Here is a 16,883-nt window from a genome sequence, read left to right as displayed (position 1 = left end):
AACTACAACATTGGTATTGACAGCTCCTAAAGAATGTTTCCGTGGACTTTGAATGGATATCAGATTATCAGATATTACAAATCATCTTTTGGCGCCATTTACACAATAGGTTGGTACAGTAGTGAATGGTGGCGAGAGGAAGATCAAGATGGCAGCCATGATTGTACCTTAGAACAACTTGAAGTAGCTGTCAGTGGATATTTTACAACCGATGCTTTGCCGCTAAGTTTATCACAACATCCTGGAGTGTCCAACAGGGTAAGTCTTTGCTTTTGAAGTTGTCAGACTTCAAACAGCCCGTCTCACATTAGTGTTTACTGACCCTCTGTAATGCAACCAAGTACACATGTGTGTAAGCAGCTGCAATCGCATGCACATGCTACACTTTAAGATAACAAAATTCAATAAATACAATTTTTGCGACATTTTGTCTAAATAAAATGAACTAATGTACCCCCATGCTGATATCCAAACATTGGTACAAGACCGTCTGTGAATAGTTGCAGTACTACATTTAAATGGTTGATTTCATTGAGACTAAATGTTGCACGAAATTGTGATCTTGATGCCTTAAAATGTAGGTTACAAAGTTCCGTTTTGGTCTCAGCGTGGATATATTAGACAGAACCAGTGAACAGTGACATGAAACATACTGTATAAGAAGATAATTGTAATGATGATCAATAATAAAATAAGATAATATAAATTATGGCAGTTATCAATCTCTATACTTAATGAGATCGTTATCGTCTGACAGACATCACTGAATAACACTAAAACCGTATATAGCACAAATCAGTGCTTCTTGAAAGTCATAACCGTCAAGACAAACTGCATGCCGTGGGGGCATGTTCTCTTTCACGTGACACACGATATTAAAGCAGATAGTATCTCTGCATATGTATGAAGAATTGGTGTACAAGTGAGATCAGATAAATCCATAGTCTCGGTCGTGTCCAACTGACATTAATGACGTCATTATCTTGTCGTTAAGTTCAATTCAATTATCTGCGTTCGTACTATATTCAGTTGTCAGGATATTATAAGGACAGAAAAAAAGCACGATGTCAATACAAAGTTCATTCTAACTGGTTTTGTCAGTGAGATCAGGATTTATAACAAAAGTGGAATGGACTACGGAAAATGTTGGTAGTCTGAAAGGGGGACGAAGAGTATTAAAAGTTTGGGAGTGGGAGAATGGGTGGTGTATCTACGAAAATAAATTTGAACAAAATATTTTCTTTTCATGTCCCCATCCCATTGTCGTAAATGTTGCTCGTTCCTTTTAGCTATCATAGGAAAGAGTTTGAGGACAGCAACATAATGTACCCTATATGATGCTAGGACAAGTTTACTATTAACCATCCATGCTAATAACCCAAAATGTTCATCAGTTTGGTTGATCAAATGATTTACACAGGTTATAACGCACAAAGTTTGTTTTATAACTGAGATTTCGATCTGTCAAGCTTGGTCGCCGATCTTCATCAGAATCACAATTCCAGCTGTAACTTTGTCATTCTGATGAAGATCGTCGACCAAGACTGATCGAAAGCTCAATGTTAAAAAACTACGAACTGCTCGTGCGTTAAAACCTTGGTAAATCGTCCATACCAATACCAAATTACTTTCGTCTAAAACTTGTTACTTTGCGTCATTCCATGTCATCAGACAACGAGTCAATTTCTAGAAGAATACAGTGATTATGTCGGCGGCAATATAGAGAACCTGTCCGGATACCAGGAAGCCCCCTACGGCTATGATAGTGTGTGGACTATTGCGTTAATGTTACATGAAGCTGAACGACGACTACAGAACTACGGTAAGTTGATATTTGGACCAGATTTCATGTTATCCATCTGTCATGTTCAGAGTAACATTTCAGTGAAGAAATGAGCCATGTCTCATGAAATTATAGTTTGAAAATACGTATTAAAAGCTAGGAAAAGTGTACCCACTTAAGGTCTAGAGCAAAAGTATAAATTTCCTGTGGACGCCCTCTGCAGCAGGGATATAACACGCCAAAAGTATATTTGAATGAAAATCTTAATTTTACTGTTACATACTACATTTAAACTTAATTTTAGATTAAATAAATCAAATGTTATTTCATCAATTCTTTGATTTTGCTATAAATATTCACATTTTTTAGATCTCCCAATATAATATTATGTTTTGGATTCGCTCAGTCTGGTACAAACGAATGTTGTCGCTGCTGTTGCTACTCCTATTGTTGTTGTTGTTGTTGTTGTTGTTGTTGTTGTTACTACTGCTGCTGCTCTTGTTGCTATTGTTTTTACAAATCATATATGTATCAGGAACAATATTTACAACTAATACTTAATGTGGCCAAAGGGATGAGAAGTGCAATTTATGGAGCAACAAACATTGTTTTGGTCTATGTGATTTCATGTAATCTTTTCGAGTAGAAAAACACAATAATTTTATTATTATAATTTCAAAATATCTATATCCATTTCTCATCCATATGGCCACCTAAAATTGTTTTTAAACCAAAAAGAGCGACGGATTATAACATCACATTCATAGCACATCTGCTGCTAGTAGTACCGGATCATTCAGGTGTTGACTTCAACAGACTTAAGTGATTCATGGTGTTAAAAAAGTCATTTGTTTGACATTGATTGCTTGTTATTGATAACATCCGTTCAATTAAATGTGAGGTCACTTAACAGGTCGTTAGCGTAGTAGAGAAATGTGATTAAGTCTCATTGCAAGATTAATACGTCATTTGGTTTTAGCAGGGAGCAATCACTTCTTACTTTTACAGAGAAATTAGTGTCAAATGTCACGATTTACACTGGTTTTTATAAGCTGAGTCCAAGGGTAGGTCGTGTCTATGCAATCAGTCACAGTCAAGAGTTTGTTTACTGAAAAATACAGATTAGAATTGTTCTTAGAGTAACATTAATGCACACAAACGCGAGGAATCTTGTATATTTTACAATAAGTATTGGAATAGTATTTGTGTTGCATACGTGTTCCTATCTTAAATTGCAAAACACATTGTTTTGAAATATTGAAGTTATCTTGTGTGTTTGTCTTATTATGGCATTTTAAAAAAGATTCTTGATACATAAGGTGAAAGGTTGTCATATTTACGTTGAGTTAGGATATCGAATCTGTTATTAAAGTGGCCATAGGGATGTCAAATGGGTATTCATTTTTGGATTTTTAATTGATAAAAGAACTTCTGCTATCTTGACAACAATAACGTGACATATCATAACCCAAGTCAATTTGTGCGATTTAATTTGCAATGTAAGCCCTAAAGATATGTTACTGCATACGTATAGGAAGTGATTTGAAAAAGATGTGTGTAAGTTTATTGAGTTACATGCACGGATTTGGTATATATTTTTCACTATTGTTTTTCAAGTAGCAAAACATAGTAACATTTGTACCATCAAAAATCTCAAATAAATGCCCATTTGTCATTCCCTTTACCACTATAAATATCAGATCTGTAACAAAAATTTATTTCACATTTCTATCACGTACGTCTGAAAGTAAAAAATTCGAAACGAATTTAGAAATTGTAATTTGACAACTATGCTATTATCGCCTGAAGTGCCTACGGGCAATACATGACGAGAGATGTGATGTATGGTCAATTATATTTGCATCGAAATGCCGCCACATACAATGAATCAGAATATATAGAAACAAACTTTATGGGCACAAACTTTAATAATAGGCCTGCCTAAAGAAATATTACTCACCAATACATGTCAATTTTCATAATCATTGATTTTAAAGTCGAATTACAGATAGAATATGGGAATGATGCAAGAGCAAATTATATTTCTGGAAACTGTATTCAACCTTTTTATGAGTCTTGCCGACAGCAAAGGACGTGAACAAATTTAATCCTTGAAAAGGTGTATGTTTTCGAGGTCTTTCTTGGCTTTAGGCACGAATCGCAACCACTCATATAAAGCAGCATACAAAATGCATTATGTATATCATTTTATATACACAAAGCAAGGATAATGATTCATACGTCAACACCCACTCTGGATAGACAACAAATTCTATAGAATATGAAAACTACCGTAACGACAAACGAAGCTTTAAAAACACACATACACATACATTCAACAATACACGGTTGAGTTTGAGTTTCTATCTAAACGCCCTCGAGTTCTTCAAAGGAGAGTATAGCATAACTTTTGCAACGATTTTACAAATTTCTTTGAGTTCGAAGATTGCGGAAATCCCCAACTACATTGTCGTTTAATTAACAAAATGTGTGGCCGGTACAGTAGTACCAAACAGTTTACATTGCAGAAACTGTGCAATAATTTGATAAGTATTCAATTTTACAGTAATACAGCGATTTTTACAATGCCGTTCAGCTTTTCTTTTGATACAGCCACGCAGAAACCAATAAGAAATTGGACATGCGCATGCTACATTTTATAGATAGCAAGTCAGCTGATAAGCAAGGCAAACTTATGCAACACATAATGTACAGAAATGTAGTTCGGCAAAATAATGGAAGCCCTGGATGAAGCTAAACGTTCTCATATTGCAAGCATAATCAATGAAACATTCACATTCATTTACATAGCCAATTAAATTTCGAATTTTGGAAAGGTCCCGTGAAGACCCTTTTTGTGATAGATGTCTGTGTCAGCGAAGGCAATACAGTTCGAACAGAGATGTAGCTGTAGCTATCAGCGATACAACATCATGATATGAAGGGTTTTCATAAGACTATCTTGGGAGGAGTTTCCTTCTCAGTTCCTCATAACGATATATTTCTCAAGTTCGTGTCTAAAATGCTCCCAGGGTGTGCCGACAGATTTCTCTAATATGACATTGAATGGGAAACAATAGAGAGAATAGAAAAATGTTATTTCATAACCTTTTAAAATTATGTCGTGCCCCTTTAAACTGTAATATAGCAATGATAAAATCAATAATTAAGACACTACACATTTCTAGATCTGACGAAGCGTTATATACGTTCTATTTGATATCCATCATGATATAAAAGCATCACTTTCAAACTTGCTGTAATTTACACTTAATTGCTTGGCTACTTATCTCAGTAGTAAATATACGTTAATCATGATAACATGTCTGTCTACCTCTCTTAAGTAATCAAAGTTCAAAGTTCATCATGTTCTACGGTTCTCACTTGTTGTTTGTCTATGTAATACTATATTTTCTTTTCTGGTTTTTGTGTACACAGTTCCAGCTAGATCGATTTCAGATTTCCACTATAACGACACTGAAATGGCTGAAATGTTCTATGAAATCATGAGCCAGACAAACTTTGAAGGCGTATCGGTAAGTTCAAAGAATCGTTGTAGTCATATATAATGACTTGCGTTCGTAAATTGAGAAGTATGAGTAACTGTTTCCTCAGTTTTTTACTAGTTAATTAAGTTCGACAGGAACAATTTACCTCTTTTTTGTTCTTTGCGTTATACATAACGTATGGCGCTCCAAGGAATAACACTTTCGTACAGGTTAACTAGGTTGTGTAATGTATAAGACATTTGAATGCACTCAGAAATTTATTCTGAGAGTGTTTTGCCACTTCTGGGGACAGGAAACGTGCAACCAATCTGTAATTTCCCGATAATGACACCTCACGCCACGGCACATTATATTGTTAAAGATAAATACACGATGGAAGTTGATGAAGTAATTGATTTACAGGGACCGGTGCTGTTTACAGACACAGGGGACAGACAGGGACTAATGCAGGTTGAACAACTTCAGAGTAAGTATATCATTTTTACAGCAACTCAATTGATGCATATTGACAGCTAACGTCATCGTAGTCTATTACCAAATAATCATGACAAGATAGTGCAAACAAGTGGACAATACAGTCCTTCGTGCAGACATCTTTCATCTTTGTTTTTCACCCGAGTTAAAGCTGAAATAGTTAAAACATAAAAGCGTTGTGGCATATCAGTGTAACACACAATGTGGCGCTCACTGACCTAATATAGTGACATCACCATATAGATTTGCATACTTGTACATTATTTACTCAAGGTAAATGTATTTTTAAGACGGTTATCAAATATTGCTAGAGAGTTCCAGCCTAGCAGCCACACGATAAAGACACATTCCACAAATATTATCAATGTAGTTGGTGACTTATTCCTTGTTTGGTAACTCAACCCAACCGGTCTCGATACCCTGGGTTGTGTGTGTGTGTGTGTGTGTGTGTGTGTGTGTGTGTGTGTGTGTGTGTGTGTGTGTGTGTGTGTGTGTGTGTGTGATGTATATATATGTAATGTATGTAAAATATATAGATATATAATGTTTTAATAGACACTGAACATCTGTTACTCCTCAGTCTTGCTTGATGAAAATCGACATGGCGTGGTTTGCTGTTTACAAAATATTTTACGTCTGACTTTTATGTCATTCGCGATTTAAGTCTCATTTCTGACGACAACATTAACCGCCTATAAAATTGAAAGTTTATTTTATAATAACAATATATATGTTGCTGGACTTTAATTAACAGGTGGAAAGGAGGTACGTGTCGGCATCTATGATCCGTCATCATCAGCTGATATTAAAATCACGTGGTCTGACAATCCCACTATCGTATGGCAAGGTAATAAGAAATATCGGATTCAAATAAATAGGCCTTTTACTAGAATTGATATTAACTTGGTTTTAGAATAAAATGGAATATCTCCTTTGAGGATTTAAACAATGGTTGTAGACAGCGATTATTAGATATACACGAAAGTATTGTAATTTAATCTAGATATGCATGCAGAAGTTGGAATTTAAATGACAATGGTATTACATGAAGGGGTGGTGATCCAATGTTTTTAGCAAGGCTGGAAAGAACCTTCTCACGACAATTGTTTGTTTATGTCAGTCTGCAAGGGATCACAGTCAAATTAAAGCTGCAACTGAATTTCTGTTTTTGTTAGAGATAGTGACTTACTTGTATTATTGTACATTATGAATAGTATTGAATCACGTGTGGGTAAACGTATTTGTATAGTTGTGCACGGAACATGATATAATAAATCATAGTCTATGAATAAATCAAATCAAAATCAGTTGTTGGGTCCGCACGCTAAAATCAGCGTACCATACCAATCACGATTTCAATATGTTTAATACTACTTATAAATATAATAATCGACCTCTAATTAACACGTCAAACTTCTAATCAATGATATTTGAACAACTTCATTGAATACTTTAGTATATTTTTGGTTTACTGATCGAAAAACATACTCTAAAGGCTAGATATGAAATTAAGATAACTGTTGTTCCTGATTTGACCTAATCATGGTTTAAAAAACAGCCTACTCAGGAGAAACTTGGCCTGCAGTCCTTTCAATTAGCATAATGTTGTGATTCACAAAGTCAAGTCTCCTGTTTTCGCTTAGAGTTATGACTCTACCAACTATGGAAACTGTGTCTGCAAAGATCTTATACATGTTTTACTGACTGTTTTCCAGGAGGAAAACCTCCAGCTGATGCAGAACAAATTATAGAACAACTTCAAGTTGTAACATTTGCATTATTTGTTACTATGGCAACACTTGCTTCGATTGGTATAGTGATAGCCCTTGGATTTCTATGGTTTAATCTTCGTTACCGATATCACAGGTGAGACTAACATTCGGTTGCTAAGGCAACCGTTTTTTAAAATAAATATAATACGTAGATTAGTGTCATTTACATTCGACTTCCCACCGTTCATCACTGCCAGTATATCTCCGAATTATTTATTGGTAAATAGAACTCCATGCAGTCTATATGCATGCTGTAATAACACACACGTGATTGACTAAATATTGTAGAGACGACGATTTCAATATCATATGCATGTATTGTTATAATTTTTCTTTAGTTGCCTTCAAGTTACTTCCGAGATGGAATGCACCCCGTTGCAAGTTTGTGTTCACCTACTGTTTGATACTGCTATGTACACTAATCTATATTTTGTCAAATAAGTAGTGGCAGTGTAACGTTTCTTTTCTTTATTCAACGATCGTAAAAATGTCTTGTCCATTGTACTTTAGATCCGACCCCAATCATCATGTGCAATCACCCCCCCCCACCCCCCCCCACCACCCTCCACCTCACCCCCCCCACCACCACCACCACCCTCACCACCCTCCACCTCTGACCCACACACCCCATTACATGGAACATCATACCGTATAGGTTATCACCGATCAGTGAACTGGCGTGCAGTATTAAATATGGGATGATTAATTTACAAGTATGCGAAAAGATTGATATTACAAATAACATTGTGTTTTTGCAGTGATAAGCCGAACGGAATACACTAGTAAACATAATTTCATGAACCACGCAGTTACAGAAACCCCGCAGCTATTTTCAAAACAACTAATAAGTCTGATTTCTTCCACGTGCACTATACAATCCATGAACGTTTATATTACTTCTCCATATGTGTGTACAGTAGTCGATACCTGATCCAATTTATTCTGTTTTCTATCTGTATGTTTGCATCCCACCTATGCATGAAATCGTACACGTGTTTCAATTTCACAGTGTTACGTCGACTTTATGCGATTACGTGATGTTTTTCATTTGAGCAGTTTTCTCAAACGTGCGTGCCGTCACGAAAAGCTTCATTTACTTCAGTGTGTTGAAATGTGCTTTTATTCTGCTTTTTTTTCCAGGTTCATCAAGATGTCCAGTCCATATATGAATAATTTGATCTTATTTGGTTGTATATTAGCTTACATCTCCATAATTCTATCTGGCATTGACACCAGCATAACAGGGAGTAATGAATACTTGCTAATTCAAAAGGTATATACCGCGCCATTTGTGCAATGAAGTTAACTTGCCATATAATGCACCAAGCGTTACAAACTAGACGCAGTGTAATGTTGTAATTCTCAGCGCTATTTTTACTCCTGGCAGGAGAAGAAGAAGTTCATTTGACATTAGAAGTGAATAGAGTGCGTATGTCAAGTGACATAAGTGACGTAAACTGAAATTACTAGGAGTTAGAAGTCCCGGGGGATGAAAATGGTTTGCAACATCAACCTATCAGTGTCATGTTTTGTACAAACTCTATGTGTGTGTGTGTGTGTGTGTGTGTGCGCGTGCGTGCTGCGTGTGCATGTGTGTGCGCGTGCGTTCGTACGTGCGCGCGCATAAATGTGTCTGTGGGTGGACGTGTGGATATCATATTAAAAACCGTTTTCGCTTTCCATTTTCAATCTTGAGTAAGTCGCAATTGGATATTTACTAAGTCGCAATCGGAAAAGTTAACATAAACAACATTTAGAACATTTAGCATATAGACGTGAAAATCTCACTTGTATCGTCGAGAATCTGGTGTTTTGTTGTCAAGAATCTCGTGTCTTGTTATCATCGAGATTCTCATGTGTTTTGTTATTGTCGAAAATCTGTGTTATGTTACCGTCGAAAATCTCGTGTTTTTCTCGAGTAGTTCACTAAGTGACGTGTTTTATTGTCGAGAACTTCGTGTGTTTTAATGTCAAGAATCTTATGTTTTAATTTCGTAGTGGTCTACGAGAATAGTCGAGAATCTTATTTGCGTTGTAGTCGAATTTTATTTGCATTTCTAATATTGTTTTGGTATAGATGTATATTACAAGAGTATTTTTAAGTGAAAGCAGATACATTATATCAACGTTTCTCTATCAAAAACTTGATGATTATATTATATACATATATGCGTTTCTCAAAGGATACAACGTATTGGTTCATCATTCTAGGGAAAAAACAAGTTCTATAAAAGTCGATAGTTCAGGCAATTATGGATAAGGAAGCGCTAGTGGAAACATTGGCGCTAGCATTAATACAGTACTCTTTTACGATTTGCTTATGTTTACCGTTTACAGACAAATTGTTGGATTCTGGCTGTTAGTTTCTCGCTGGCTTTTGGCGCTATGTTCAGTAAAACATGGAGAGTTCATAAGATATTTACCAATAAGAAGCTAGAAAAAAGAGTGAGTATTAAAATTTAAATGAATGAGAATGAAGTGATCAATAAATGCTGGAATGAATGAATAAATGAATGAATGAATGAATGAATGAACGAACGAACGAACGAACTAACTAACGAGCGAACGAACGAACGAACGAACGAATGAGTGAATTTCACAAGAAAATAAGACCGTGTCACATTTGTAAAGAACATATCAATATTAGCTGATAAAATATATACATGTACAAAAAGAGTGCACGATTACCTGATGGGGACCATGCAACTTAATAGCAAAGCAGAACTGGTTCTGTCCATAGCCCATACCATAACCAAACGTTCAGTTTTACATACGGGTTATATATCATACGATGACACTTTGTTGCCAAATGTATCCCACTTGAACTTCGTATCAGCCACTGTCGATAAATGCAAGGATATCAAGACGCATCTGTTCGCAAGAGTTAACTTTTTACAATCATCTACTATTGTTCCTGTTCATCGCCATAGAACATTGCGTCGTATTAGCTTTTGGCGCTACAAAAGTGATTGCTTGATTGATTGATTGATTGATTGATTGACTGACTGACTGACTGACTGACTGACTGACTGACTGACTGACTGGCTGATTGACTGACTGACTGACTGACTGACTGACTGACTGACTGCTTGGTTGGTTGGTTGGTTGATTGGTTGGTTGATTGATTGATTGATTGATTGATTGATTGATTGATTGATTGATTGATTGATTGATTGATTGATTGTAAGTATATAACACAAACAAACAGAGACAACAGAGACCATAAGAAGGTTCATACGAAGAACCTTGACATGGCAGACGGACTCGGAAAAACGAATTATAAATGTACAAGATAATATTTATTCACCTTATTTGCAACTTAATCGAGAACCTTTGATGTGGAGTTTGTTAATTTTCACCAGTAAATCCGTGTGTGGACCATGTCATAAATGTACATGCCAAGAGTACTTCATGCTGTTTTTGTTCTCATATATCGAAGATTACAAAAGGCATGACCGGTTAAAGGATTTTTCATAGATATATCGATTTATGTCATCAATTTAGACACTGTTGAGGTTTTATAAAATTATATATCTTGTAATCATAGATCAACGCATTTGTGCCGCATACAAACTTTGAAAAGCGACAACTGAACGTACTGTTTTGCGATAACATAAATATTGTGATAAATACGTATAGATAAAGTCTACAAAAACTAGATAATATCCATAATTGTACTTTCCTTATCTCACTCAGGTTATTAAAGATGTTCAGTTGTTTGGTATGGTTGGTTTATTAGTTTTGATAGATGTATTCGTGTTGTCACTTTGGGAGGGCATTGACCCTTTACAGATGACTAAAGAAACAGGACCACAGCAGGTAATTTTGAATCTCTAGTATGGATTGCATGGAAGTAGTTGGTGTCTTTGCAACATAACGGGTGTGGGTATTACTAAGTTAAGTTGAATTTGGGAATGGTGGGTGGAAAGACGAGCGTACAAACAGACGTTTGAAAAGAAGGAACGAAGGGTGGATGGATGGATGGATGGATGGATTACTGGGTGGGGGAGGGAGGGGATCACGAGAGGAGATGGAACGATACATGGACGGAGGGACGGACGGATGACGGAGGGAAGGACGGATGACAGGGGGACGGATGGATGACAGGGGGACGGATGGATGGATGGATGGACGGACGGATGGATGGATGGATGGATTGATGAATGAAAAATATCATCAGTGACATTGATGATCTCATAAACGGTTTGGTGCACGTGTTTCGCTAGAACTCCACATACTTTTCAAGTCTTTTAGCACATATACGAATTTCCAATAAATTACATACTTTAAGTTTATTTTCGCAGACGTCTGGAAAACGCCGCAAAAGTTATACTGTTAGCATAACATGACGAAAAGAATGTTGTGTTTTGTTATACAAAGCAGTATGATAGTATCACCAATCCATACGTTAGTTTTTATCACTGACGAGATCGTTAATCTAAACTATGTTCGAATCGCATTTCTTCTGTCACAGGAGGACCCCAATGACAATGACGTCGTTATCGTACCAGTGTGGATAAAATGTGACTCTAAACAATCAATGTACTGGCTAGGAACTCTCTATGCTATCAAAGGTATGTTGCTATGGATACTAGCATGCCGCCAAATTTACATGTGTTAATCATTGTTTCGGCTAGGCAAGTCCTGAGTCCAACTAGATGCAACATATTGTCTTGTGTAAAAAGGGACAATTCAAATTGAGAATATGGATGTGTGATAGAGCACTGGTTATGTTGATGGTTGTTCGAATTTTTATGTGCTTTTTGTATCACATGGATAGCAGGGTTCACTGCCCTTTAGGTGTGCCTTCACCGAGATGAAATATGCAGGTACACTGTTAAAGTAGAGATGTACTTAATGATATTCGAAAGTGGACACGCAGTAAAGCGTACGGTTGTCGTCAAAATTATACTTTCTCATCTAGGAATTACTACATGATTCATAAAATACAAATACACGTAGTACCATATTTCCCTGATCCTGTTGTTGTCAAAGGAGAACCAAAGGCGAGGCTTGTTTTATTTTAGTTGCATTTTAGGGGCCTAGCAAAAAGAGTCATTTTTCACCAACCCTGCATCCTGCAACCTGGCAAATCTGGACTAGATGAAGCCTGTTTCAAATGCGAAACAAACCGTCCAGTTAGGGGCTCCTAGTCTCTTTAAAACTTGTTCAAGCAACGCTCAGTATATTGTTTAACGAGAGTAAGCGTTCCCAACTTTCAGCTTCACATCGGTCACTTTTAGCATGCTATCTTCTTTGGTCCGAGTAACTTTGATAAACAGTGCCTATAGGGGGGAGCACCCTCGTTACGTGAAATGTGTCCCATCGTGTTTTTTTTTCATTTCGACGTAGTATAATAATTGAGGGCAGTAGACTGCATGGCATTACCTATGATCACATTTGCCATTCACAGGTCTGTTGCTTATATTTGGTGCATTTTTGGCATGGGAGACAAGGAACGTTACTGTACCAGCTCTGAATGACTCCAAGTATATAGGTAAATATAAAAGAATCAAAAAAAAAAATTCTTAAATTGTCGCTGACGTAAACTTTCGGTGCATACCATCTTTCCGCTGACCCATTACCATGATGATGAAAGGGATCAGCGAAAAGTTGGAGTGCACTGAAAGTTAACTTGTTTGCTGTTGTTGTTTGTTTGTTTGTTTGTTTGGTTGTTTTAAATTTCCTGACATGTAATTTCTCTCACTAAAATAACATCCTTTGAGACATACAATAACAACTCTATTCCGACCCGTGTTTTTATTCTGCTTATTTTCATATTTGCAGGTACCAGTGTATACAATGTAGTAATATTATCCTTCGTAGGGGTTGCTGTATCACTAATTATGAGTCACAAAGTAGACGCATCATATCTCCTTATTTCCATGTTTATATTCTTTGCCACCACGCTAACACAGTGTATGGTGTTTGTACCAAAGGTGGGTAAAATAGGTGACGTAATGTGATTATATTAGATCATCTTCAGTACTTGCTAACTTGAATTTATTTGAATAAACGTTCGATTTGTGAACTGTTTATCATTTCATTTTAGTTAATGCTTCATTCGACATATTCCATAACACAAGCCATGTCGGGGCGCCCTCACACGTTGTGGAACCCCTTTAAGAGCAGGCCGGGGCGACAGATCCTATTACAGTCTACACTGTGATAGATGAACTGTGACTATAGAAAGCTTACATTGCTATACTTCAAAATCATTTGTTGTGTTGACTGTGAATGCAGTGAAAGAAAAATAAACAATCCTACCGCTAGAGGTCGTCATTCCAATAATCGTTGTGGATATGTTCCATAATGACAGACTGATAAAATAGGGATTCAGGCTGCAGCAAATATAGCATGCGCCACTACCAGATCTGGGACGAAAATTTAAAAAAATACATTAATTTAACTCTCTCCAAACTTAGCCATATGCAAACTTGTTCCAAATCCCTTTGAAAAAGCGAAAAAAACATGGGGTTCATATTAGAAAACAACCATCATTTTGCCTACAGAAAACAATTACAGTATTCTGCAGCCATCGACAATGGCGCAGTTTGATATCATTTTGACCTTTTAATTAAACATTTTGTTCAGTTATCCCTTATGTATTTTCATGATTTTAAAGAGAATGTGTTTGTGTTTACTTCAACAAAGTAACATCAAATTAACGTTTTGACACTCTTATCTCCGATACGCATACTACGTTTAGTTAAGTGGGTTATGCTTACATTGTCTGTGTGTCTGTCTGTCTGTCTGTCTGTCTGTCTGGCTGGCTGGTTGACTGCCTGTCTGTCTGTCTGTCTGTCTGTCTGTCTGTCTGTTTGTACGTACGTATGTCTGTCTGTCTGTGTTTGGTGTGTGTCTTGTGTACTACCGCAATATATTTCTTGTGTTTCTCGTGTCTTGTGTCTGTGTGTGTCTGTGTGTGTGTAAGTATATGTGTAAATGAAGATCCATAAAAGCATTGCCTTGATAACGTAATTACTGTTAATTCATTTAATTTATCACATTAATTTCTTCAAATTACAGATTAAAAGTCGTAACGAGGTTCAACCATGTGGGACAATGCTTACAGCAACATGGAAAGAATCATCAGAAACACAGAAAGAGAAAACTGAACGAGATAAAAGAGTGACGGCACTAAACGATGAAATAAAGAAACTAAAGGAAAAGTTGGCAATGGTTGGTCTTTTGTTTAATAAGCTCGATATTATATGTGCGTTTATCTTTTACTCAGCATCAGTGCAAAATTGCAAGTGGTTGGGAATATGTCGGACAGTTCTATGAACCAACTAAATATTTACAAATAACACAAATAAACCCCAGTTTTTTTTTTTTACATTTTACGCCTATGTTTACGAGTCACAAATCTAAATTATGTCCATTCAGGATATTTTGGTAAATTTTCATTATGAACTCTAAATTGAAGTCAAAAAGCATTTAAACTTTGTACAAACAGTGACATTCCGTTGCGTAACAACATAGGTCTTTGACATCTCTACATGGGGTGTTTCTGTATTGTTTGTACCAGGTACGATTGAACTGTCAACAAGTTTTATTATGACATGACTATTTTATGGTCTTTGAGATATGAACTTGTATTACTAATCTAGGGAAGATGATTGGATATTAGATCTCGGATGATATCTTTCATCATAAGACTTAAGAATACGTCATACTCTAAGAATAGAGATTTTGTGTAAACTTGGAAATGTATTTAAGTTGGGTTTTTAGCCCAGCTCAGGAGGAGAGGCGGAGACGGAGATTGGTCATGTAATAAAATCAACCAAGTGGTTAGCTTGGCGTTCGTTGAACCAGATACGTATGTTTCGTTGTGAGTTCTACTCAACACAATCCAAGTCGGTACGGTACCTCGTTGAAGAGATGGTTTGAGAAGAAACTAGTTGGTCGGCTAATTCAACGTTATAGTCTTAAATGGAATAGACTGACGATTGGAACAGCAGTGCGAGTGAGTACTTCCCCGTTTGAACATTAAATATCGTTAACTGCACAGTAAGCCGATCAACAGCGTTTCAATTACCCGGATTCTCCACCATTGAAACGCTGTTGATCGGCTTACTGTGCAGTTAACGATATTTAATGTTCAAACGGGGAAGTACTCACTCGCACTGCTGTTCCAATCGTCAGTCTATTCCATTTAAGACTATAACGTTGAATTAGCCGACCAACTAGTTTCTTCTCAAACCATCTCTTCAACGAGGTACCGTACCGACTTGGATTGTGTTGAGTAGAACTCACAACGAAACATACGTATCTGGTTCAACGAACGCCAAGCTAACCACTTGGTTGATTTTATTACATGACCAATCTCCGTCTCCGCCTCTCCTCCTGAGCTGGGCTAAAAACCCAACTTAAATACATTTCCAAGTTTACACAAAATCTCTATTCTTAGAGTATGACGTATTCTTAAGTCTTATGATGAAAGATATCATCCGAGATCTAATATCCAATCATCTTCCCTAGATTAGTAATACAAGTTCATATCTCAAAGACCATAAAATAGTCATGTCATAATAAAACTTGTTGACAGTTCAATCGTACCTGGTACAAACAATACAGAAACACCCCATGTAGAGATGTCAAAGACCTATGTTGTTACGCAACGGAACGTCACTGTTTGTACAAAGTTTAAATGCTTTTTGACTTCAATTTAGAGTTCATAATGAAAATTTACCAAAATATCCTGAATGGACATAATTTAGATTTGTGACTCGTAACACAGCGCCCACCTTCACTGTGAAGCGCCCTCGCTTCAACATAAATGATTGACATTTCTCAGCCTCGCGAAAAATATCGTACCATCTTGCCTAACTAAGAAATATAAAGTAAAGAAAGTGAAATTGTTAAAAAAATGAAACTAAAAATCCATACGCAATAGTTAAAATACCATACTAGAGTAGTAATGCAACATTGTTGTAAATTAAAATGAATCAGTTATTATTTTGTGACTTAACTAAATAAAGTTAAAATAAATTGCTTGTAGTACCATGTAACAACAAAACAATCAAAAAGCAGTAAAGTGCCCAACTTCAAATCACCGGACAAGTAAAATGTATCACTTAAAAAATAACTCCAACTTTGACAGAATATTCTAATAATTACGTTGAACTAATAAAAAACAGCCCAAATTAATGATTGGAAAAAAATCTCAGATCAAAGTCAAAATGAGTAATTGTTGCTAGGAACCGCCGAGTTTAAAGATATGGCTCATATTATCTTCTTTGTCTTAACATTGTTTCTGTTACGATATTAATTGTTTCAATATTGCAGCCCAAGTTGTCCTACAAACGCAGTCATCTTAACGTGTTCTATAAAGGTTTTACG

The 16,883-nt window shown here is 36.3% G+C and overlaps 1 protein-coding gene across 1 annotated transcript in view; it reads left to right on the top strand.

Annotated features, from left to right (window-relative positions):
* The window catches only part of LOC144444273 (gamma-aminobutyric acid type B receptor subunit 1-like), a 76,506-nt gene that overhangs the window by 58,790 nt on the left and 833 nt on the right, over positions 1 to 16,883 (top strand). The window contains exons 6-18 of the mRNA XM_078133686.1: positions 110 to 258; positions 1,672 to 1,822; positions 5,222 to 5,319; positions 5,695 to 5,758; positions 6,521 to 6,613; positions 7,482 to 7,632; positions 8,679 to 8,811; positions 9,876 to 9,983; positions 11,235 to 11,357; positions 12,013 to 12,112; positions 12,952 to 13,035; positions 13,326 to 13,477; positions 14,568 to 14,720. Of these exons, the coding sequence (XP_077989812.1) occupies positions 110 to 258; positions 1,672 to 1,822; positions 5,222 to 5,319; positions 5,695 to 5,758; positions 6,521 to 6,613; positions 7,482 to 7,632; positions 8,679 to 8,811; positions 9,876 to 9,983; positions 11,235 to 11,357; positions 12,013 to 12,112; positions 12,952 to 13,035; positions 13,326 to 13,477; positions 14,568 to 14,720 (1,559 nt within the window). The remainder of the gene's footprint in view (positions 1 to 109; positions 259 to 1,671; positions 1,823 to 5,221; positions 5,320 to 5,694; positions 5,759 to 6,520; positions 6,614 to 7,481; positions 7,633 to 8,678; positions 8,812 to 9,875; positions 9,984 to 11,234; positions 11,358 to 12,012; positions 12,113 to 12,951; positions 13,036 to 13,325; positions 13,478 to 14,567; positions 14,721 to 16,883) is intronic.

The sequence above is a fragment of the Glandiceps talaboti genome, chromosome 13 (assembly GCF_964340395.1).
Source record: "Glandiceps talaboti chromosome 13, keGlaTala1.1, whole genome shotgun sequence".
Lineage (NCBI taxonomy): Eukaryota > Metazoa > Hemichordata > Enteropneusta > Spengelidae > Glandiceps > Glandiceps talaboti.
Note: the sequence above shows the minus strand (reverse complement) of the source record. Positions and strands in the feature narration are given on the sequence as shown.